Source organism: Rattus norvegicus, chromosome 1, assembly GCF_036323735.1.
Source record: "Rattus norvegicus strain BN/NHsdMcwi chromosome 1, GRCr8, whole genome shotgun sequence".
NCBI classification, from domain to species: domain Eukaryota; kingdom Metazoa; phylum Chordata; class Mammalia; order Rodentia; family Muridae; genus Rattus; species Rattus norvegicus.
The window spans coordinates 77,345,197-77,370,716 of NC_086019.1; the positions used below are offsets into that span (position 1 = coordinate 77,345,197).

At 38.8% G+C, this 25,520-nt stretch overlaps 1 protein-coding gene across 2 annotated transcripts in view; it reads right to left on the minus strand.

The window, feature by feature from the left end:
• Positions 1–25,170, minus strand: part of Nlrp9 (NLR family, pyrin domain containing 9) — a 50,333-nt gene extending 25,163 nt beyond the window's left edge. Inside the window, exons 1-4 of one of the 2 annotated variants that reach the window (NM_001169149.1) lie at positions 24,900–25,170; positions 11,735–13,313; positions 7,379–7,543; positions 6,245–6,409 (exon numbers count right to left, since the gene is read on the minus strand). In NM_001169149.1, the coding sequence (NP_001162620.1) occupies positions 6,245–6,409; positions 7,379–7,543; positions 11,735–13,313; positions 24,900–25,170 (2,180 nt within the window). The remainder of the gene's footprint in view (positions 1–6,244; positions 6,410–7,378; positions 7,544–11,734; positions 13,314–24,899) is intronic. The other variant, XM_039103829.1, reaches the window with a different exon arrangement.
• Positions 25,171–25,520: the final 350 nt, after the last annotated feature.

Here is a 25,520-nt window from a genome sequence, read left to right on the forward strand (position 1 = left end):
CAAATGCAAGGGCACCTACATTCACAAAAGAAACCTTACTAAAGCTCAAATTACACATTGCACACAATATTATTTCACACAATAATAATAGGAGATTTCAACACCCCACTCTCATCAATGGACAGGTCATGGAAACAGAAATTAAACACAGACACAGTGAAACTAACAGAAGTCATGAACCAAATGGATTTAGCAGATATTTATAGAATATTCAATTCTACAACAAAAGCATATACCTTTTTCTGAACACCTCATGGTACTTTCTCCAGAATGGACCAGATAATCTGTCACAAAACAGGCTTCAACAGATACAGGATCAGGTCACCACAGACTAAGGCTGGTCTTTAATAACAACAATAATGACAGAACGCCCACATATACATGGAAGTTGAACAACACTCTACTCAATGACAATTTGGTCAGGGAAGAAATAAAAAAATTAAAGACTTATTAGAATTTAATGAAAATGAAGATACAACATACCCAAACTTGTGGGACACAATGAAATCAGTGCTAAGAGGAAAACTCATCTCTGAGTGTCTGCAGAAAGAAACAGGAGAGAGCATACATCAACAACTTGACAGCACACCTAAAAGCTCTAGAACAAAAAGAAACAAATACACCCAAGAGCAGTAGAATGCAGGAAATAATCAAACTCAGGGCTGAAATCAACCAAGTAGAAACAAAAAGGGCTATACAAAAAAAAAATCCACAAAACCAGGAGTTGGTTCTTTGAGAAAATCAACAAGATAGATAAACTCTTAGCCAGACTAACTAGAGGGTACAGAGAGTGTATCCAAATTAACAAAATCAGAAATTAAAAGAAAGACATAACAACAGAATCTGAAAGAACACAAAATAATCAGATCCTACTACAAAAGCCTATATTCATCAAAACTGGAAAATCTACAGGAAATGGACAATTTTGTAGACTAATACCAGGTACCAAAGTTAAATCAGGAACAGATAAACCATCTAAACAGCCCCACAACTCCTAAAGAAATAGAAGCAGTTATAAAAAGTCTCCCAACCAAAAAGAGCACAGGACTAGATGGGTTTAGTGCAGAATTCTATCAGACCTTCATAGAAGACCTCACACCAATATGATCCAAAGTATTCCACAAAATACAAACAGATAGAGCACTACCAAATTCCTTCTATGAAACCACAATTACTCTTATACCTAAACCACACAAAACACCCAACAAAGAAAGAGAACTTCAGACATACTTCCCTTATGAATACCGACACAAAAATACTCAGTAAAGTTCTTGCAAACCGAGTCCAAGGACACATCAAAACGATCATCCATCATGATCAAGTAGGCTTCATCCCAGGGATGCAGGGATGGTCCAATATATGGAAAATATCAACGTAATCCACTATATAAAGAAACTCAAAGATTAAAAAACCACATGATTAGTTCATTAGATGCTGAGAAAGCATTTGACAAAATTCAACACCCCTTCATGATAAAAGTCCTAGAAAGATCAGGAATTCAAGGCCCATACATATCCATAGTAAAAGCAATATACAGCTAACCAGTAGCTAACATTAAACTAAATGGAAAGGAACTTGAAACAGTCCCACTAAAATCAGGGTCTAGACAAGCCTGCCCACTCTCCCCATATTTATTCTACATAGTATTCAAAGTCTTAGTCAAAGCAATCAGACAACCATTGGCGTTCTAAGGGACACAAATTGGAAAGGAAGAAGTCAAAATATCACTATCTGCAGATGATATGATAGTATAATTAAGTGACTCCAAAAGTTACACCAGAGAACTTCTAAACCTGATAAACAACTTCAGCAAATCGCTTGGGTATAAAATTAACTCAAACAAATCTTCCTCTACTCAAAGGACAAACAGGCTGAGAAAGAAATAAGAGAAATGACACCCTTCATGATAGTCCCAAATAATATAAAATACTTCAGTGTGACTTTAACCAAGCAACTGAAAGATCTGTATGACAAGAACTTCAAGTTTCTGAAGAAAGAAATTGAAGATCTCAAAAGATCGAAAGATCTCCCATGCTCATGGATTAGCAGGTTTAATATAGTAAAGATGGCCATTTTGACAAAAGCAATCCACAGATTCAATACAATCCTTATCAAAATTCCAACTTAATTCTTCATAGAGATTGAAAGAGCAATTTGCAAATTCATTTGGAATAACAAAAAGTCCAGGATAGCAAAAGCTATCTTCAACAATAAAAGAACTTCTTGGGGAATAATCTTCCCTGACCTCAACCAGTATTACAGAACAGTAGTGACAAAACTGTATGTTATTGGTACAGAGACAGGCAGACAGATCAGAGGAATAGAATTGAAGACTCAGAAATGAGCCTACACACTTGATGTTTGATAATGGAGGTAAAACCATCCAATGGGAAAAAAGATATCATTTTCAACAGGTGTTGGTTCGCCTGGAGGTCTGCATGAAGAGGAATGCAGATAGGTCTATTCTTATTGCACTGTACAAAGATTAAGTCCAAGTGGATCTATAGCACCTCCACATCAAACAAGATACACTCAAAGTAATAGAAGAAAAAGTGGGGAAGAGTCTCAAACACATGGGTACTGGGAAAAACTTCCTGAATAAAGCACCAATGGCTTATGCTCTAAGATCAAGAATCAACAAATGGGATCTCACAAAACTGCAAAGCTTCCGTAAGGCAAAGGACTGTCATTAGGACAAAATGGCAACAACAGATTGGGAAAAGATCTTTACCAATCCTTCATCTGATAGAGGGTTTATATCCAAAATATACAAAGAACTCAAGAAGTTAGACTTCAGAGAGCCAAATGACCCCATTAAAAATGGGGTTCAGAGCTAAACAATGAATTCTCAGCTGAGGAATGCCAAATGACTAAGAAACACCTAAAGAAATGTTCAACATCCTTAGTCATCAGGGAAATGCAAATCAAAACAACCCTGAGATTCCACCTTACACCAGTCAGAATGGCTAAGATAAAAAACTCAGGTGACAGCAGATGTTGGCCAGGATGTGGAGAAAGAGGAACATTCTTCCATTGTCGGTGGAATTGCAAACTTGTACAACCACTCTGGAAATCAGTCTGTAGGTTCCTCAGAAAATTGGACATTCCACTACCTGAGGATCCAGCTATACCTCTCCTGAGCATATACCCAAAAGATATTCCAATATACAACAAAGACACATGCTCCACTATGTTCATAGCAGCTTTATTTATAATAGCCAGAAGCTGGAAAGAACCCAGATGCCCTTCAACAGAGGAATGGATTCAGAAAATATGGTACATGTACACAATGGAATATTACTCAGCTATCAAAAACAATGACTTCATGAAATTCATAGTCAAATGGATTGAATTAGAAACTATCATCCTGAGTGAGGTAACCCCATCACAGAAAAACACACATGGTGTGCACTCACTCATAAATGGATATTTGCCCAAAGCTTGAATTACCCAAGATGCAATCCACAGACTACCTGTAGCTCCAGAAGGATGGCCAAAATGCGGATGCTTCAGTACTCCTTAAAAGGGGGAACAAAGGGTGTATTGAGGGAAAGTTTAGAGCAGAGACTGAAGTAATCACCATTCAGAGCAGGCCCCACATGTGGCACATATATACCCACCCACCAAAACTAGATAAGATTGATGAAGCTAAGAAGTACATGCTGATAGGAACCTGATATAACTCTTTCCTGAGAGACCCAAGCAGAGCATGTCAAATATAGAGGTGAATGTTAGCAGCAAACCCCTGAACTGAGAAGAGGACCCCGGTTGCAGGAATTAGAGAAAGGATTGAAAGAGCTGAATGGGCTTGCAACCCCATAAGAACAACAATGCTAACCAACCAGAGCTTCCAGGGACTAAACCACTACCCAAAGACTATATATGGACTGACCCATGGCTCCAAATGCATATGTAGCAGAGGATGGCCTTGTTGGGCACCAATGGAAGAAGAAGCCCTTTGTCCTGTCAAGGTAGAACCCCCAGTGCAGGGGAATGTCAGGGTGGTGGTGGTAAGGGGGTATGCAACGGGGAACACCCTTATGGGGGAGGAGGAGGGGATGGGGTTTTATGGACAGGAAACCGGGAAAGGGAATGACATTTGAAATGTAAATAAATATATTCAATAAAAAAAGAAAAAGAGCCCTGGCTGAAAGAAATCTTTAAAAAAAAGGGAGAGGGGGGCTGGAGAGATTGTTCAGTGGTTAAGAACATTGATTATTCTTCCAAGGGACCTGAGTTTAATTCCCAGGAGCCATATGGTGGATTACAGCCATCTGTAATGAGATCCAATGCCCTCTTCTAGTTTGTCTGAAGAGAGCAACAGTGTATTCATATTGTCTAAAAAAATTTGGCTTTCTGTAGAAGAATGCAAATTGGTCCATTCTTATCTCTTTGTACAATGCTCAAGTCTAAGTGTATCAAGGACCTCCACATAAAACCAGATACACTGAATCTAGTTGAAAAGAAGGTGGGAAAGAGCCTTGAACATATTGGCACAAGGGAGAATTTCCTGAACATAACTTCAATGGCTCAGGCTGTAAGATCAACTATTCACAAATTGGATCTCATAAAATTAAAAAAGCTTCTGTAAGGCAAAGTAAACTGTTAATAGGACAAAACAGCAACCTACAGATTTGGAAAAGATCTTTATCAACCCTATATCTGATGGAAAGGTAATATCCAATATGTACAAAGATCTCAAGAAATTAGATTCCAGAGAACCAAATAACCCTATTAAATATGGAGTACATAGGTAAACAAAGAGCTCTTAATTAAGGAGTCTTAAATGGCTGAGAAGCACTTAAAGAAATGTTCAGCGTCCTTAGTCATCAGGGAAATGCAAGTCAAAACAACCCTGAGATTCCACCTCACACTTGTCAGAATGGATAAGATAAAAAAAACTCAGGTGGCAGTAAATGCTGGCAAGGATGCAGGGAAAGAGGAATACTCCTTCATTGTTGGTGGGATTTTAAGCTGGTACAACCACTCTGGAAATCATTCTGGAGGTCCCTCAGAAAATTGGAAATAGTTCTACCTGAAGATCCAACTATACCCCTCCTGGGCAAATACCCTAAAGATGCTCCAACAGGTAACAAGAACACATCTCCACTATGTTCATAGAAACCTTATTTAAAATACCCAGAAGTTGGAAATAGCCTAATGTACCTCAACAGAAGAATATATACAGAAAATGAAATGTAGTCCATTTATACAATGGAGTACTATTAGTTATTAAAAACAATGACTTCATGAAATTCACAGGCAAATGGATGGAAGTAGAACATATCATCCTGAATGAGGTAACCCAAACTGAAAAGCACGTACATGGTGTGTACTTACTGATAAGTGGATATTAGTTCAGAATACCCATGATTTAACTCACAGACCATATGAAGCTTAAGAATATGGAAGACCAAAGTGTGGATGCTTCAATTCTACTTAGAAGAGAGAACAACATAATTATGGGAGGTACAGAGGAGGGGGGAGGGGGAGGCACAATCAGGTACAGGAAGAGACAGAAAAGAAGTCCAGAAATTGAACAGAAACATATAGCAGTGGTGGATGGGGAACTGGAGGTATTCACTAGAAAGTCTCAGATGTTAGGAAAGCAAGAGGCTCCCAGGACCCCTGGATAACATTAGCTGAACTACCCAACATAGAACCTGTAGTGACCATCTCCAGATGGTCCAGATATATATATATATATATATATATATATATATATATATATATATATATATATATAGAGAGAGAGAGAGAGAGAGAGAGAGAGAGAGTAGAGGATCGCCTTTTCTGGAATCAGTGGGAGGGGAGGCCCTTGGTCCTGTGGAGGTTTGACATCCCAGCATAAGGGGATGCTAGAGCAGTAAGGAGGGAATGGTTAGGGGGTGGGGGAGCACTTTCACAGAGGCAAAGGAGAGGGTGGATGCGATGGAGGTTTGTGGAGGCGAATCCGGGAAGGGAGAAAACATTTGGAATGTAAATAAATAAAATAACCAACAAAAGAAAAAGGAAGAAATATAATTGACTTTCTAATTGCAGACAAGGATGTCAAAATTGTTCAGGCTGGCATTGAACTTAATATTGTATAGACCAAGCAGACCTTCAATTGGCATTTTGCCTATCCCAGTCTTCTGAGAAACTAGTATTATAACATTGTTTTAAATTGACTCTTAAAATTGATCCCACACTTATAAACAATATTGTAAAGAAACCCCTGAGTGTGGAAGATGCATCAACTTACAGTAGTTCCTCTACTTTGCATGTTGAGCGTCTCAGAGCAGAGCACAGATTCTCAATCCTACTGTTGGAGAGGTTGGTGCCATACAGGTTTAGGTATTTCAGGTGAGGTAGCTGAAGAAGGGTGTGAAATAGTGAACCATCTCCAAAGTTAGTCATGAATGAACACCTGCAGAATGAGACCAAATGTCACATGATATTAGAATGTGTGGGTACATGGCTGATCAACTTGCATATAGACTTTCTCATATTTGTCTTACAGGCTGTGGTTGTTTGGGCATCCTGGTTACCTCAAACTCTCACAGGCTATCTCCAGATACTAGAGAAGCACTAAGATTCAAGCTACTCAGATCTTTCCCCTTTGTTGCATTTTCTACATTTGTATAATTCCCTACTGTTGAAATTAAAGGATGTGCCAATACCACCTGCTTATTAAGTATTGATATTTTTATGACATCACAATCTATAATGGTCATAGAATAGGTTCCAGACTTTTAAGAAAATTAGATTTTTTTGTATTCATTCCTTTTTCAGGGTGAGGAAAATGTAAGCAGACTTATTTCAGGCTATGTTTCCTCATGATAACAAATAGATATCATCATGTTGACTTAGAGATTACCATTGGGATGGACAGATGAATCAGTGGTTTAGAGCATTTTCTGCTCTTGCAAAGAACAGAGTTGACTTCCCAGTATACATTGTCAGGAAGCTCACAACTGCTTATAACTCTAAACCCAAAGAACCAAATTCAGATGCACACATACATATTCACAACTAAAAATAATTTTAAAATGGACCTTTAATTAACATTCATTGTAGTCAATTCCTGTTGATTGCAATTTTGGTGTGTGCATGCTCTCTCTCTCTCTCTCTCTCTCTCTCTCTCTCTCTCTCTCTCTCTCTCTTGATGTATAGGCTTGTAAACTATACATAAATATGATTTGTGGTGTGTGTGTGTGTATGTGTGTGTGTGTGTGTATCTATATGACACAGAAAACTTCAAATATGTGACTCTTGGGTAATATTATATTTACTATTTTTGGACTTTAGTTCTGCATTTATTCATGCTTTGGTTTTCTCCAGAAGGGAGAGAGGAATTTCTTCTATCTACTTAAAGGATAGGTGACTATAAACTTACAACAAGCTTTCGAGCTTAAAAGCCATCAGAGGTATCTTAGGTGATGGAGACAGCACATTACAGAGTTCCTCTATGACCTGTTTGTTGAAATTACAGCTGTCCAGATCCAACACATGTAAGTTGACAAAAATATGACATAACTTCTTCCAATATTCAGCTGCATTTCTGCAATGAGATAACACATCATTATTCTTTAAAGTTTAAATTAAATTAAAGACATTCCAAAAATAGGCAGATCAATCCCAATCACCTCAAATCTGGCAGTTACCCTTGAAACTGGGAGATGTTTACACAAAATAGATAAACATAGCATAGTGATTAAGAAAGTGACCCTGGAGCAGGAAATGTTTAAGAGGTTAAGACACCTTGCAAAGGCCACAAGTTTGATTCCCAGAATCCACATGGAAGGTCATAGCCATTTGTAACTTCAGTACAGGGAATCTGTACTGAATGGCCTTTTCTGGGCTGCACAGGCACTAGTTTTTACAAAGTACATAGACATATATACAGGCAAAACACTCGTATACATTAAATAAAAATAAATACACCTTTTTAAAAAAGAAAGAACAGGAGAGGAAAAGGGTGAGGAGAGGCAAGGAAAGGAGAATCAAGGAGTGGTGAAGAGAGGGGAGAGAGAGAGAGAGAGAGAGAGAGAGAGAGAGAGAGAGAGGAGGAGGAGGAGGAGGAGGAGGAGGAGGAGGAGGAGGAGGAGGAGAGAGAGCACTGTGCAATACAAAATGCCATCCTCAGGTCATGGTATAGACATTGAAGTCTTGACCCACAGCAGCTATGGATGCCTTAATTTTCCTATAAAAGACCAGGCCTGATACAATCAATAATAAAATGGAGAGAGGGTGACACAGATCTACCCCTTCCAGCTTAACCAATGGCTTCTAGGGGAAGAGTAGTCATCTTCAACTTTGTTCCCACAAGTGAGCCCACCAGGGTCTAATGCTCAATTCTAAACCTTTGGACACACCGAGTTTAACCCTAGTTAAACTCCATAGCTGAGAAAAAAAGATGTCAATTTGAGGAAGAAACTTGTAAAGAAGTTGGGTGATGAAATAGAAGGGAAACAACTGAATAGAAAGTGAGAGTAATCAGAATGGAATATACATATATATATTCCATTGGTTGGAATATATATTTATTTCTAATATATATATTATAATATATTATATACATTATATTATAATATATATTATATATATTAGAATTGTATATATATAAATGACATTACAAATCAATGCCATGAAAAAATTAAAATAAAGAGGCATGGCTTAAAATGAGAGAAACTAAAATTGAACCTCTCTTGGGGATTCACTATTACTATCTGTAATTCTCTGTTGAAGGCATTTAACTTTACTGGGTTCTCTAGTGCCTCTTTTTATTAGTGACAAAACATGATTTCTATGTGAATTAGGGTAGACATTTGGGAATCTTGAGGGAATTACTTAGTATGTTCAGTAAAAAATTTACACATTTGAAAAACAAAGTATGAGCTAGCAACCTTAATTCAATGTGAGGCATGTCAACTGCAGGAATTTAATATAACCAGTAACTTAATGTCATCACCAGGACACTCTAAACATGTTATGGATGAAGACAAGCATTAAATACTGCAATGAAGTTGCTCACATTTCTACCTCACACTGGCCCTGTGGCAAATTTCTTTGTATGAATGGAGTCAAGAAATAGCTGTTTGGAGCCATAAAGCTTCAAAGGGCAGTGTGAAAACCCAACAGAAAGCCTAGTATGCTGTCTAAACAATCAAGCCAAGACATGTAAGAACTTTACCATGCTGGAAAGAGGAATAAAGATTACTCATAGTATTTGTTGCGCAAGAAATAGAATCTGTTTTCAGATCCATAGTACTGACATAAAAAGATAGACCTCATTGCATGAGGCTGTTGTTGTTGGCACAGCATTAGAAGATGGAAACAATTTTATTCCATTAATCTACCTTCTTGTCTCTGTACCAATACCATACAGTTTTTATCACTATTGCTCTGTAATACAGCTTGAGGTCAGGGATGGTGTTTCCCCAGAAGTTCCTTTATTGTTGAGAATAGTTTTTGCTATTTTGGGTTTTTTTGTTATTTTGAATGAAGTTTCAAATTGCTCTTTCTATCTCTATGAAGAACTGAGTTGGGATTTTGATGGGGATTGCATTGAATCTGTAGATTGCTTTTGGCAAAATGGCCGTTTTTACTATATTGATCCTGACAATCCATGAGCATGGGAGATCTTTCCATCTTCTGAGATCTTCAATTTCTTTCTTCAGAGACTTAAAGTTCTTATACAGATATTTCAGAATTGAAGACCCAGAAATGAACCCACATACCTAAGGCCACTTGATCTTTGACAAAGGAACTAAAACCATACAATGGAAAAAAGATAACATTTTCAACAAATGGTGCTGGTTCAATTGGAGATCAGCATGTAGAAATATGCAAATCAATTCATTCTTACTGCCCTGAACAAAGCCTTAAGTGCAAGTGGATCAATGACCTCCTCATAAAACCAGATACACTGAAACTAATAGAAGAAAAAGCGGAAAAGAGCCTGGAACACATGGCCACTGTGGAAAATTTCCTGAACAGAACACCAATGGTTTATGCTTTAAGATCAAGAATTGATAAATGGAACCACATAAATTTTCAAAGCTTATATAAGGCAAAAGACACTGTCATTAGGACAAAATGGCAACCAACAGATTGGGAAAAGATCTTTACTAATAGTGGTATAATATCCAATATATACAAAGAACTCAAGAAGTTAGATTCCAGAGAATCAAATAACCCTGTTAGAAAGGGGTACGGGGCTAAACAAATAATTCTAAGCTGAGGAATATCGAATGGCTGAGAAGAACCTAAAGAAATATTTAACATCCTTAGTTATCAGGGAAGTACAAATCAAAACAACCCTGAGATTATACCTCATACCAGTGAGAATGGCGAACATCAAAAACTCAGGTAACAGTAGATGCTGGCGAGGATGTGGAGAAAGAGTAACACTCCTCCATTGTTGGTGTGATTGCAGACTGGTACAACCTTTATGGAAATCAGTCTGGAGGTTCCTCATAAAATTGCACTACCTGAGGACTGAGTTATACCTCTCCTGGGCATATACCCAAAAGATGCTCCAACATACAGAAAAGACACATGCTCCATTATGTTCGTAGCAGCCTTATTTATAATAGCCAGAAGCTGGAAAGAACCCAGATTCCCTTCAACAGAGGAATGGATATAGAAAATGTGGTGTATCTGCACAACGGAGTACTACTCAGCTATCAAAAGCAATGACTTCATGAAATTCAACTATAAATGGATGAAACTAGCAAATGTCATCTTGAGTGAGGTAACTCAATTATGAAAAAACAAATGATATGTACTCACTGATAAGTGGATATTAATCCAAAAGCTCAGATTACCCAAGATACAATCCATAGACCACATGAAGCTCAAGAACAAAGATGACCAAAGTGTGGATGCTACAGTCCTTCTTAGAAGGGGGAACAAAAATATTCATAGGGGGAGATATGGAGGCAAAGTTTGGAGCAGAGACTAAAGGAATGGCCATCCAGAGCCTGCCCCACCTGGGGAACCAGCCTATATACATACAGCTACCAAACCCAGACCATATTGCTGATGTCAAGAAGTGAATTCTGACAGAAGCCTGATATAGCTGTCTCCTGAGAGTCTCTGTGAGAGTATGACAAATACAGAGGCAAATGCTCTCAGCCAAGCATTGAACTGAGAATTGGGTCCCTGTTAGAGGAGTTAGAGAACGTATTGAGGGAGCTGAAGGATTTGCAACCCCATAAGAACAACAATACCAATCAACCAGAGCTTCCAGGGACTACACATGGACATCCTTTGGCTCTAGCTGCATATATGTAGCAGAGGATGGCTTTGATCGGTACCAATGGGAGAAGCCCTTGGTCCTGCCGAGGCTGGACCCTTCAGTGTAGGGAAATATCAGGATAGGGAGGCACAAGGGGGTGTGTGTTTCAATGGGGGAATACCCTCACAGAAGAAGGGGAAGAGGGGATCGGATAGGGGATATATGGACCAGAGACTGGAAAGGGAATAACATTTGAAGTATAAATAAAAAATATCCAATAAAAAAAGATGGAATGGGTAGATCCTATTATCTTCCTGGTCAATTTGCATTAAGATGGTGAGAGACTATACCAAGGAATTAAGGCAGAGAAAAATAGAGAAAGACACTCCACATCTTTTTCTGGCTTCATCATATATTTGCATGAATAAAGCATGGACACACTTATAAAATATTGCTGTGGACAGTAATACAGATGTGAAGAACAGTAGACAAGCGTAGAAACGTACTTACTTTTTGTCCTGTGTAAAGGTTTCTGAGTCACTATATTCTGGGTCATGAATTTCTAAAAAAACTCTCTTTTGTATATGCAGGTGAAGTTTCTTTAATTTGGAGGATTTCTGAAGATGGTTTGCAATTATTGACAATACATGTGAATTAGTAATATCAACAGTAATTTCTTCAAATAGATCTACCACTTCTCTTACAAATTTTTCCTCCTTGTTGTCACGTAGACAGGCAAACAAATTCTGGGGTCTTTCCAATTTCTCACAGCACTCTCGTTGACTGAGACTCTTAAGGTATCTCATGACTTCCTGTCTTACATCTCTGTGCTGTATAAAGCCAAAGTATGGTTTGAGCAAGGAGGCAACTTGCTCAGTGGCGAGTCCAAACAAAAAAATCCCTATCTGGAGCCATTGTGTGTGGTCACGAGCATAAATTTTTCTTAGGAGTTGAGGTATGCTTCCAATGACTGGGACATGCGTGTCTTTGTCTTGTTTGAGGAAATAGAACATGGAAGCAAAGTATAACTGTAGTGTAGGATGATAAAACACAATGTGGTTATCATGATTCTGGAGAAATTTCATTCTCAGCCACACTGCCTTATCTGATTCAGATATACCATTCCTCCTGAGATCTTCAGAGTCAAAAACAAACAACTGTTTCCACATTCCTTCTACAGCCAAGGTACACAGGCTCTTTAATTGGGCTCTGTTTTGTTTAGGTGGATTACTGGCATATGCTGATTTGAATGCACTAACCATAAAGCTTGTGAAGAAGACCGAATCTGTTTTAGCCTGAAAGTACGCTTCCTCTTCCCTGTCAAACTGCCACTTTAAACAACTACAGAACATCCAGCATAGATAAGGATTGCTGCATAATTTGAGCATTTGATTAGACTTCAAATTCTCAAAGACTTCTATGCCTTTTTCAGTATTGAAGAAGGATATAAAATAGGTCTTTAGACACCGCTCAGAGAATCCTTGGATAGTTATGTCCCTTGGATACTGCAGCAAAGGGAAGATTTTTGGTAAACTTATATGTCCTAATTCAAGAAGCAAAGAGGATTCTGGGAGCATTATTTTCTGTAGTAAACTACTCAAGATGATTTGTGTTGGCAATATCTTCCTCCAGTCATTACACAAGTTTGTCCTGAGTTCCAAGTCAAATTTCAGGTAATCAAATCCATCCAGGATAAACAAGATTTTCTTTGGATCAGATAAAATGTCATTCAGTGTCTCTGAAGACTCAGGTAACTTACTTGAGATAAGCTCAGCTAAGCTTAACTCTGTGGTATTGTTAAGTGAGAGGACAGAGAAAAAGAAAACATATTGAAACCGGTTCTGCCATAAAATTCCTGATGCCCAATCCAACATTGCTTTTCTCAGGAAAACGGTTTTTCCTTCTCCTGTTGGACCTGTTACAACTGCAGTGACTGGCTCTGATTCAGAATCAAATATGTTCTGCAGTTTTCTGTACTGGTGTTCTACAATTAAATGGTAGCTTCTATCAGGTATACAAATGTTGCTCTCCAATGTCCATATGCTTTGAAATGTAGTCTTCATAAACTTTTTATATTTAGTTTGTTTATCTGAGTGGGATGAAATCAGAATACAGAACAATTAGGAATAAAATTCCAAGAATGAATTGCAGTATTTCTTAAATACGTGTCTAATGAATGACCTACACATCTGCAAAACCAGCAAGGTCCTGAGGAGCAAAGAAAGGGTAGAGAGCTACCTACCTCTTCCTCTGCAACAACTTCCCATTTTCTTCACCTGCACTTGATGTAGGTTTTCTTTTCTTATGACACCACAAGTATTGCATAGTTAGGGTCCAGCCCTAATACTAACCAATCAAACAGTTATTTCTATGCCCATACCTCTAGATAGAGAACAATATTGTACGCAACTTTTTCATGCTTGTGAAATAAGTGGGGACTCACAGCTAAAGGCAGTGTATGAATACTGTGTCCCATATGTAGGGGCCCTTCTCTTTCTAAACAATCTATAATGCCATGCATTTTACATTTACCTTCTCTAGAATACTTCTGCTCTTACACACTTTAACTCACATAGAAAATTAACCTAGCTAGCCCATACCTTCTTGGTATCCAACATGGGTCCTAAAACCCACATCCTCAGTTGGTTGTTTCCCAATACCTGGGGTTATAATATATTTGACATATTGCCTATAAAAACATTCGGACCAAACAGGTAACTCACCTTTGAGCAACAGCTACTGTAAAACATGAATTCCGGGTATTTGTTGCATTACAAATTTGCAAAGGGCATGGTACCTCCCCAGGAGAAATCCATAAGTACTTCATTTGTAAATTATTTTTATGAGTTAGGACTCAGAATGTTGCTATTCAGTCTAAAACTTTCCTATCTTTAGTGAGTCATTTAAGAATCATTCTACTTATAATTTTTCAATTTGATAAACATGTTTATAATTATAAGTCACAGCAAGATTTACTTCAGGTAAGAATGCAGTGAATCTGATTTGGGGGTCATAGGGTTTCAAGTCTATGGGTAAGAATTCTGATCAGGATGTCAGGTTGTCCTCGGTTAAATTGTATGCATCTCATAGTTCTAGATACATTAATTAATGTATTTGGCTCAATGTTCTCAGTCAAAGAAGTTTAAGAGAAAGTGTTTCTCTGGTTATTTATGGAAGAATAAGCATGCAGCTGGCACGTGAACAGTAACAAACTTGGAGATTTTTTTTCAGGAGTTTCTTCTGATACCAGGCTTTCGGAGGGCAGGAGCCTACCCATCTTCCCTGAGATTACTGGAATTGCGTCAGTGATTAGTGTATTAGAGATGTTCAGCAAATTCAGAGAACTTGCTATTCTCCCATAGGACCTGGTCTCAGTTCCCAGCACAGACATTTCCACTGACAACTGTCTGTTAAGTTCAGCTCCATGGATTCCTGACCTCTTCTGGCCATCACAGGCATTGCTTGTAGGTGGAGCATATTCATATGTGCAAGCAAAACGCCCATAAAACTAAAAATATCTTTTTCAAAACAGAAAATTGGTACTTGCATGGAATTTTAAATCTATCACATTTTTGTTGTATTCTGAAAAAAGTTGTCCTAAATTTCCACATAATAAAATATTGGTGTTGGGCTGCAAATATGTTTTAATGGATAGGGGCACAGTGGGTCAACATGCAACTCCAATAAGTTGTCCTCTGATCTCCACATGCACTCAACTATACACCCACACAAATATGTAAATTTATAAATGTGGGTTGGAGAAGTAGCTCACAGGTAAAAAGTACTTTAGCAGAGGACCTGAATTAAGTTCCCAGTACCCATATAATGATCCATAAATGCCTGAAGCTACAGCTCCAGGGGATATAAGACCCCTGAACTCAAGGAACCTACAACTCACGGTACACAACCACATGCTGACACACATACATACATAAATATAATTATAAATAAAGTTAAAAGTAATAAATGCAAAAATTATATGTTAAGAGGTTATGTATGTGACTTAAGTGTATTTGGATAGATGAATAAATACCAGAATTGGGTTAGGTTTTACTTTTGCTTAAGTTGAAACTTTAAGGTCTAGATTATTTCTACCAAACCAAGCCTGTGCTTAATTTAAGAAATTTCTCTTTTTGTGCCATCTCTATTTGTGGTCCCCACTCTGTGCCTCTCTGTCTCTGTCTCTGCCTCTCTCTAAGCAGACAATAGACATCAGCTGCATTTTAAAGTTTCATCACGGCAGCAGCTCTCTGCTCCCAAACCCCGTGGGAGAGAGACCTCACCGCCTGATCAGGTGGGCACTCCTGAGGCTGCAGAGCGGAGGAGACCACCAACACTGCCCATCCCTGGCCCAAGAGGCAACTGTATAAGGCCTCTGGGTTCCCGTAGGGGAGGGCCCAGGAGCGGCGATTCCCTGCGCCTGAGACACCGCCGGAACCTGAAGGAAACAGACCGGATAAACAGTTCTCTGCACCCAAATCCCATGGGAGGGAGAGCTAAACCTTCAGAGAGGCAGACACGCCTGGGGAACCAGAAGAGACTGCACTCTGTGCACATCCAGACGCCAGAGGAAAACACCAAACGTCATCTGGAACCCTGGTGCACGGAGGCTGCCGGAAAGAGCGGCGCAGATCTTCCCAGTTGCTGCCGCCGCGGAGAGGACTTAGGCAGTACCCCACGAGCAAACTTGAGCCTTGGAACCACAGGTAGGACCAAATTTTCCCCTGCAAGAAACCTGCCTGGTGAACTCAAGACACAGGCCCACAGGAACAGCTGAAGACCTGTAGAGAGGAAAAACTACACGCCCGAAAGCAGAACACTCTGTCCCCATAACTGGCTGAAAGAAAACAGGAAAACAGGTCTACAGCACTCCTGACACACAGGCTTATAGGACAGTCTAGCCACGGTCAGAAATAGCAGAACAAAGTAACACTAGAGATAATCTGATGGCGAGAGGCAAGCGCAGGAACCCAAGCAACAGAAACCAAGACTACATGGCATCATCGGAGCCCAATTCTCCCACCAAAGCAAACACAGAATATCCAAACACACCAGGAAAGCAAGATCTAGTTTCAAAATCATATTTGATCATGATGCTGGAGGACTTCAAGAAAGACATAAAGAACTCCCTTAGAGAACAAGTAGAAGCCTACAGAGAGGAATCGCAAAAATCCCTGAAAGAATTCCAGGAAAACACAATCAAACAGTTGAAGGAATTAAAAATGGAAATAGAAGCAATCAAGAAAGAACACATGGAAACAACCCTGGACATAGAAAATCAAAAGAAAAGACAAGGAGCTGTAGATACAAGCTTCACCAACAGAATACAAGAGATGGAAGAGAGAATCTCGGGAGCAGAAGATTCCATAGAAATCATTGACTCAACTGTCAAAGATAATGTAAAGCGGAAAAAGCTACTGGTCCAAAACATACAGGAAATCCAGGACTCAATGAGAAGATCAAACCTAAGGATAATAGGTATAGAAGAGAGTGAAGACTCCCAGCTCAAAGGACCAGTAAATATCTTCAACAAAATCATAGAAGAAAACTTCCCTAACCTAAAAAAAGAGATACCCATAGGCATACAAGAAGCCTACAGAACTCCAAATAGATTGGACCAGAAAAGAAACACCTCCCGTCACATAATTGTCAAAACACCAAACGCACAAAATAAAGAAAGAATATTAAAATCAGTAAGGGAAAAAGGTCACGTAACATATAAAGGCAGACCTATCAGAATCACACCAGACTTTTCGCCAGAAACTATGAAGGCCAGAAGATCCTGGACAGATGTCATACAGACCCTAAGAGAACACAAATGCCAGCCCAGGTTACTGTATCCTGCAAAACTCTCAATTAACATAGATGGGGAAACCAAGATATTCCATGACAAAACCAAATTTACACAATATCTTTCTACAAATCCAGCACTACAAAGGATAATAAAGGGTAAAGCCCAACATAAGGAGGCAAGCTATACCCTAGAAGAAGCAAGAAACTAATCGTCTTGGCAACAAAACAAAGAGAAGAAAAGCACACAAACATAACCTCACATCCAAATATGAATATAACAGGAAGCAATAATCACTATTCCTTAATATCTCTCAACATCAATGGCCTCAACTCCCCAATAAAAAGACATAGATTAACAAACTGGATATGCAATGAGGACCCTGCATTCTGCTGCCTACAGGAAACACACCTCAGAGACAAAGACAGACACTACCTCAGAGTGAAAGGCTGGAAAACAACTTTCCAAGCAAATGGTCAGAAGAAGCAAGCTGGAGTAGCCATTCTAATATCAAATAAAATCAATTTTCAATTAAAAGTCATCAAAAAAGATAAGGAAGGACACTTCATATTCATCAAAGGAAAAATCCACCACGATGAACTCTCAATCCTCATCTTCGATTGGTTTATATACAAGTGTGCAATTTCTAGGCTTGAAAGTAAAATGATGCTATCTGGTGCTGGATAGAGGAGCCTTATTTTTTATTATGGCAGCTTGCTATTTTTGTAACATGGTGATTTGGTGGAACACAATAAAGTACAGTAGTAACTGATCTCCCCCTCTTCCTGGATGAGTGAAGAGATGATTAAATGTTGATGTCAGCATCCATGAGCATATTCAGATGAGCTTCTGCTTCTGTTGAAAAGGATGCTGTGTTTGATTGTGGTCCGAAGCTTTGAAGCACTACTTGGCATCTCCTTCCTTGGAGGTCTCACTGTTTTAACATAACAGATTTGATAGCTTGTTGGTAAGGTGAGGTCCAGCTTGTCTCCACTAGGTCATCTTCATGTGAATCCGGTGGTTATACGGTTTTGTTCTAGGGATATTTCATTTTTTTAATAACAGTTTTAGCTGACATTCATGGAGAGAATGAATCCTTAGAACTGTGCCACTAGTGAAAGGAAATCCTGTCTAAAGTATGTTTCTTTACAAAGCTGTGTCACACCATCCTTTGGGCCCTCTGCTGGAAAAGTAGAATCAAGTCTCAAATAATGCCTTTTAAATTGTATCCTCTAGTATTATAGATGTAGGACAGTACTGTATCATACCTCTGTGGATGTAAAATAGCTTGTACCTGCTTTATGATACGTAGTAGTGACCGTGCTTTATCAGAGCTGTTTTTAATGATGTTGCTCAGAATGTTTTCTTTCCAGATGATGATTGAGAAGCTAATTTAAAAAAAATGGTGCCAGGTACCACAAGAGTAACAGAACTGTGCTGTTTTCTCGGGTTTTGTTTTTTTACTTTTTTTTTTAATGGAGTGTGCTGGATGTCTCTACAGTTTTGTTCAGATGACTGCAGAACCTGGAAAAGCTGTTGCTGCTGTTGATGCATAACACACTGCTATTATTGGTCTTTTTATATAAATATAAATATATATATACAGATATATAATTTGAATTTTTTGAAACTTTACCTGTGCTGTCAACTTTCGAAAAAAGTATCCCCGTTTACTGTGTTGAGTTGGCACTGTACAGAAATTAACAGCCATATTGGTCTAGAAATGTTGAACTTAAGTTTTTTCCATTTGTACAGGGGTAACACACTGTATTAAATATGTAAGGTCTTAAAAAACATTTATGTGGGTATGCATTTGTTACTTGTGTAGATATGCATGCCTTTGTGTACCTGGGAGCCATAAAAGGGCATTGTATCCCTTGGAGTTTGGAATACGGGCATCTTCAGGATGCCTGGCTTGTGGAATACTTATTGGGATCCGAATTCCAGTCCTTATGACTGCACAGCAAGTGCCCTTAACCACAAAACAATCTTTCCAGCATTAGTATTTGATAGTTTGAGAGACTAGGTCCCTGTCATAATGTCCTCCAGGTCTATCCATGTATATAGGATGTGTAAGAAAGTCCTTCTTAAGTACAAGTAAAATTTCATCGTAAGACCAAAAAAACAAAAAAAAAAGTTTCATCACTAAAAGGGGGAATCCTGTTATCTGGTGGGGATAAAAACCCAAACTGATAATGTCTCTCAGCAGTCAAGACACCTTTCCAAAGAAAAACTTGTATATTCTGAAACGTTGATATTACCATGGCTGGGAAGTCTTGTTTTTGGATGAAAAGCTTACACATGTCCATAGAGGACAGACACTTAACTCAGCCAACCTAAGAGAATATACTATCTGCTTCTGTTGTCATGGCTCTGAGGTTTATATAGCCTTGCTTTTAATTGAGTAGAAGTTGCCATGTGTGTAATTTTACTTCTTAAATAAGGATAAAGATGTAAATATCAATTGAATGGTTAATAAAAGTGTATCATTACATCCCTATGTATAGCTAGGCAACAAAATAGCCTATCAAGTTAGTAGGAATGGCTCCAGATCCCTGGATTAGTAAGTGTCTCCCATCCTGTAAGTACTCCTAGTGTAGTAGTCTAAAGAGAAGAAAAATTTAAGCTGACATTAGCTAAAATTTGTTCAGCTTTAATCCAGTTTCTTTTTTCTTTTCTGTTTTTAGAGACAGTGTCTTTTGTATCCCAGAATGCCCACTGAACTCAAACTACCTTTACAGCCAAGAAGCACTAGGAAGAGCTAGAATGCATAGCTATGGTGGTTTGGAAGCGCAGGTTTGGGGAATGGAGTAGAGACTAAGGGAATGGCCAAGCAATATCCAGCCCAACTACAGACCCATCACCTCAACAAGCACCAATCCATGACAGTATTAATGACACTCTTATGCTTGCAGACAGGAATTTAGCATGAATGTCTTCTGAGAGGTTCTACTCAGTAACTGACTCAGACATATGCAGAAATGAATAGCCAAATGGTGCATGGAAACTGGACACTCTTATGGAAGAGCAGAGGGAAGGATTGTAATTTTGAAGGGGATAGGAATTCAACAGGAAGATCAACAGAATCAACTATCCTGGACCCTTGAGGTTCTCAGAGACAGAACCACCAACCAAAGAGCACACAGAGGCTGGAATTAGGCCTCTCTGCACATATGTAGCATATTTGCAGCTTACGCTTCATGTGGGTTCCCTGAAACTGGAGTGAGACTATCCCAAAAGCTGTTGCCTGTCCTGTGGGATATGTTCTTAAGGCTGTGCTACCTTCTATGGCCTCAGTGGGAGAGGATTTGCCTGCTCTGACAGAGACTTTATGTGTCAGAGTGTGGGAATACCCATGGGGGACCCACCATCTCAGAGGCTAAGGGAAGGGGGGATGGAGGTAGGATTGTGGAAGGGGGTGACTGGGAGGGAATGAGACATCCATTCTCTTGTCACCTCTCCCCCACCTTCATTAGACCTGGAATAGCAGAGTGCTATTCCAGGGAGACATATATTCTCCTGCTACCTCTCAGCAGTCAAGACTTTTCTAAGACCTTAAGATCCTGAGCCATACATGTAAGCTTCTCTTGCTCCTCCTATCATCTCACATCTCTGAACCCTTTGGGCCAAGCCAAGGTTCCCTGTGCAGGCTTCTATCCCAGGGGGAACTCAATTTTCCTGCCACCTCTCCACCCACCTTCATCAGATTTGTGGCTCTTGAACCACAAAGAACTGCATATCTGGAACCGTATATTCCAAGGATAGCGTCAGAAGGCTGCCACACCAAGTCTATCAAGGTTCACTTCCTTCCCAATATATAGATATATATAGATCCCAATAGATCCCAATATATATAGATATAGATATAGAGATAGAGATAGAGATAGAGATAGAGATAGAGATAGAGATAGAGATAGAGATAGAGATAGAGATAGAGATATATATAGATCCCAATAGAGCAAGAACATCCAGGACCCAAACCATCCAGATATAAATAAAACTGTGCAAGAGTTGATAGTGGAAATAGAATCAATAAAGTAAAAACAAACTGAGGAGATCCTGCAGATGGAAAAATAGGGAAAAGAACAAGAACAGCAGCTGCAAGCATCACCAACAGAATACAGGAGATGGAAGAAAGAATCTCAGATGTAGACAATATAACAGAAAAAATGATACATCAGTCAGAGAAATGTTAAATCTAAAAACTTCCTGACATAAAACATCCAGGAAATCTGGAATACCATGTAAAGACCTAACCTATGAATTATAAGAATAGAAGAAGGAGCAGAATTCTAGGTACAAGGCCCAGAAAATATTCTCAACAAAATCATAGAAGAAAAGATTCCCAATCTAGAGAAAGAGATGCCTGTAAACATACAAGAAACCTATAGAACTTCAATTAGCCTGAAAATCACACCAACTAGAAAAGAAAATTCCCCTTTCACATAATAATCAAAACACAAAAATTCAGAAGAGAAAAACAATATTAAAAGCAGCAGGGGGTAGCATACAAAGGCAGACCTATCAGAATTACACCAACTTCTCAAGAGAGACTCTCAAAGTTAGAAGGGCTGGGATAGATCTTGCAACCTCCAAAAAACCTGTAGGTGTCAACCTAGACTACTATACCCAGCAAAAGTTTTAATCACCATAGATGGAAAAACAAGATACTTTAAGACAAATCCAAATTAAAACAATTATTTATCCACAAATTCGGTCCTACAGAAAAAAACTAGGAGGAAAACTCCAACCCAAGGAGGATAACTAAATCCAAGGAAGCACAGGAAATAAGTAATTCCATACCAGCAAGGCATTAAACTTTTACAGCCTCGCCAAACTTCCAGTTCACTCTCTTTGCTTCATGCTTGCAGCTGAGGTGTGATTTTTAGCTCCTTGCTCTATCACTATGCTCGTCTGTTGTCAAGCCTCTCTCCATAATGGATGTTACTTTGGAATCATAATCCAAAATAAAATTCTTCCATGAGTTGTTTTTGGCCATGGTGTTTTATCTCAGCAACAGAAAGGTAAGTGATACAGTGACCATGTCCAGTTATTATTAATATCTTATATGTACATGTCTACATGGTCTTTACTAAATAGCAGATATTCTTATCCCCATGAGGAGACCAATTTAGTGACACTGATTATCTTGCTGCTGCTGACTAGCCAGTAAGTCATATAATTAAGGACTAGCCAAACCACGCATGTGGTTTTGCTGAAGACTTTTGATGGACATTTACAACATAGGTTAAACCATAATTTAATTCTGTCAAAGGATGTAGGAAATATAGACAAATTGGGACATGGAGATAGTTTAGATGCCTCTGAAATGTGAAGTGATTTGTTGGTAAAATACTCCCTCCAGAAGAATTTTGATGAGCTTCACACCTGGAGGTATTCTAATATTGCGAATTTGGATCTTTCTCTACTGTCTTGAGGAATTCAGAGGACACAAAGGTAATGTGTCTATGCAAACGATGGGTGAGTATATGATAGAAATCCATTGCAGCTGAGTCTGGCACTGGGTATCTGAGAACACAGAACTTAAGAAGTAAAAGCAGGAAGTCATGAGTTCAAGTCAAGTCTGACTTACACAGTGAAACATTCTCAAAGATTGAAAAAGAAAGAGAGGAAATAGAGGGAGAGGGGGGGAGGAATGTATTTGTTGTTTTTAATGCAATTTTAAAAAAGCTGATAAAAGAATGATTTTCCTGGCTAACTAGAGAAAACAATATTAATATTAGAATCTGCTTTATTAGTTACAATCGATCCTGTATTCTTTTCTTGACATGTGCATTAGGATATCCTCTGTCATCCCAGGTAAATGGTGATCTGTATATAATACTCATTGGCTTTTTCAACCTATCTCAAATATCCAGACACTCAATGATGACATCACCTTCATATTACAGTTGTCAGCTTGGTGATTTTGTGAGATCCCTAAGAGTCAGAGTTGGCATATCTGACTCTTTCACATGCTCTTGGGACACTTTCCCTCCTGCTGGCTCACCCCATCCAGTCCTATATGAGGGTGTGTGCCTAGTCTTATTGTAACTTGTAAGCATGTTCCATTTGATATCCTTGGGAAGCCTGCTCTTTTCTGAAGATAAATGCAGGAGCAGCAGATATGTGTGAGAAGGGAGGGGGGAAATCAGAGAATGGAGGGAGAAGGAATTGCAGTCAGGATGTAATATAGGGAGAACACAGAGTTTAGAATAGAAGCTCCTACTTGGCTAACTTACCCTGTCCTTAACTTACCAAGTGTCCTAAAGATACTGTTTGACAAAGCTCCAGTGCTTGAACCACCTGAGCTGTCCCTCTGTTGCCCTTAGTGCAAATTTGCTACATACCCTTTGCTATACTTGTATGTCTCACTGTTAAAGCCACACCCTCTTTTTTTTAAAGATTTATTTATTTATTATATATAAATACACTGTAGCTGTCTTCAGATACACCAGAAGAGGGCATCAGATCTCTTTACAGATGGTTGTGAGCCACCATGTGGTTGCTGGGAATTGAACTCATGACCTCTGGAAGAGCAGTCGGGTGCTCTTAACCGCTGAGCCATCTCTCCAGCCCCATAAGCCACACCCTCTTAAAGCTAGAACTGTGATAACAAAATGCTGGTGCAAACAAGAATGAAATTAACGAAAATTCCCTGAATTAAACAGTTATAACAGAAAATTGAGTTGTTCTTAAGAACCTGTTACCTAAATAAACATTTAGATAATTAACAAGTGTTTTTAGTAAGTATGAATCAGAGGATTTGAGAAAATTACTAAAGAAGAAAAACTTAGGGAAATCTAGAAGCTGGCAAACTGTAATGGAACTTCTAGGTTTTTATGTTCAGCTTCAGAAATAAAGAACTTGTATAAATAGGAAGAGATTTTGATCATACATTTAATAACACACCTTGGTAACTTCCTGAAGGCGAAAGTGAGCAGTTTTAGGAATCTTGATGTCCATTTGTTCCTTACAGAGTTGTACTAAAGTTAGGAATCATATTGAAACAGGGGTTCACGACAGAGACACAGAGGAAGGTATTGTGGGTCACTGAACTGCATGCCTTCCTGACTTACCAGACCAGTACTTTTCTGAAAGATTCCCTTTAAGCAAGGGGCTACACAATATTTTAAGAATCAAAGGAAAATGGCAATGGGCTTATGCCAAAAATAAAAGAAATATAGAGGAAGGAAAGGAAGAATTAAATAAGTGTCAGAGAGATTGGACTTTTGTAGAAAGTCAAGTTTGGTGTTACAGGTTTCTAGAAGGAATAACATTAGATCTATTAATTCTGTACCAAACTAAAAGAGAATCAAATTCAAATAGAGTCGCCCTGTCTAGCATTTCTATAACTTTAAGTCTTTACAGAACCAATCTTTTTTTTTCCGGAGCTGGGGACCGAACCCAGGGCCTTGCGCTTCCTAGGCCAGCGCTCTACCACTGAGCTAAATCCCCAACCCCTTACAGAACCAATCTTAAGGAAGAAGATATTGAGTTTATTGATTTTATTACAATGTTAATTTTTACTTTCCCTAAAATTGATGCTCACATTCTTTGTTCCTCTTTCAATATTCTCATGTAATCAAGGAAGACTTTAGAAAAAATGTATCTTTAAATGCTGTGTAATCAGTGAATAAAATTTCTGAGGAAATGATTTTATGCATAAACAAGCCTTCAATAGAAAGAGATTGTCAGAGTAGGAGAAGCCATTCCAAGATGTGCTTCCTCTCTGTCCTGTCTCTCAGGAAATAATTGACTTCCCCTGTCTAATCCTTCCTTCTGTTCACTGTTCTTGTTTCCACACCGCTCCACACCCTGCCAGCAGCCAAAACTGGTAGCCAACATTTCCCCATGTGTCCCTTTCTCTCCATTCTCACTTACATCTCCTCTTTTTCTGAGCCATGATTGAGAGGTCTTCCCGATTGACCTGTAGAAACAGGCTCAACGCCATATCCCATGCCTGTTTTGGATAATGTGTGTTCAATAGCATTACCAGTTCTTCTTTGGAAGCATTCTCAATTTTCATCCAGGATATTGGTTTGAGCTTAAATTTCTCTGGCTCTTTCCTGAGAAGCTCTTTAAAGCTCCAGAACTCCCCGTCACTCAGTTTTCGCAGATGCTTCAGCAAGCCATATCCAGACGTGTCCACCATCTTGAACAGTTGTCTCAGATTACAGAGCTTGATAAATCTTCAAAATAAAGACATAAGTGATACCTGAGGAATAATTAGATGAGAGTCAAATCTCAACTTCAAAAGGTTCAAAGGTATTGATATATTATTTTATCTTTCAGATATATGTGGATTTATCCTTCACCCTTTCACTATAATTTATATGAATAATGTGTTAAATTGATTCATATGAATTCACTAGACACCAGTGGCACACCCCTTCAATCCCTGCACTCAGAGCAATCAGAAGCAGTCAGAAATCACTGAGTTTGAAGCCAGACTGGTCTACAGAGAGAGATCCAGGACAGCCAGGGCTGCACAGAGAAACCCTA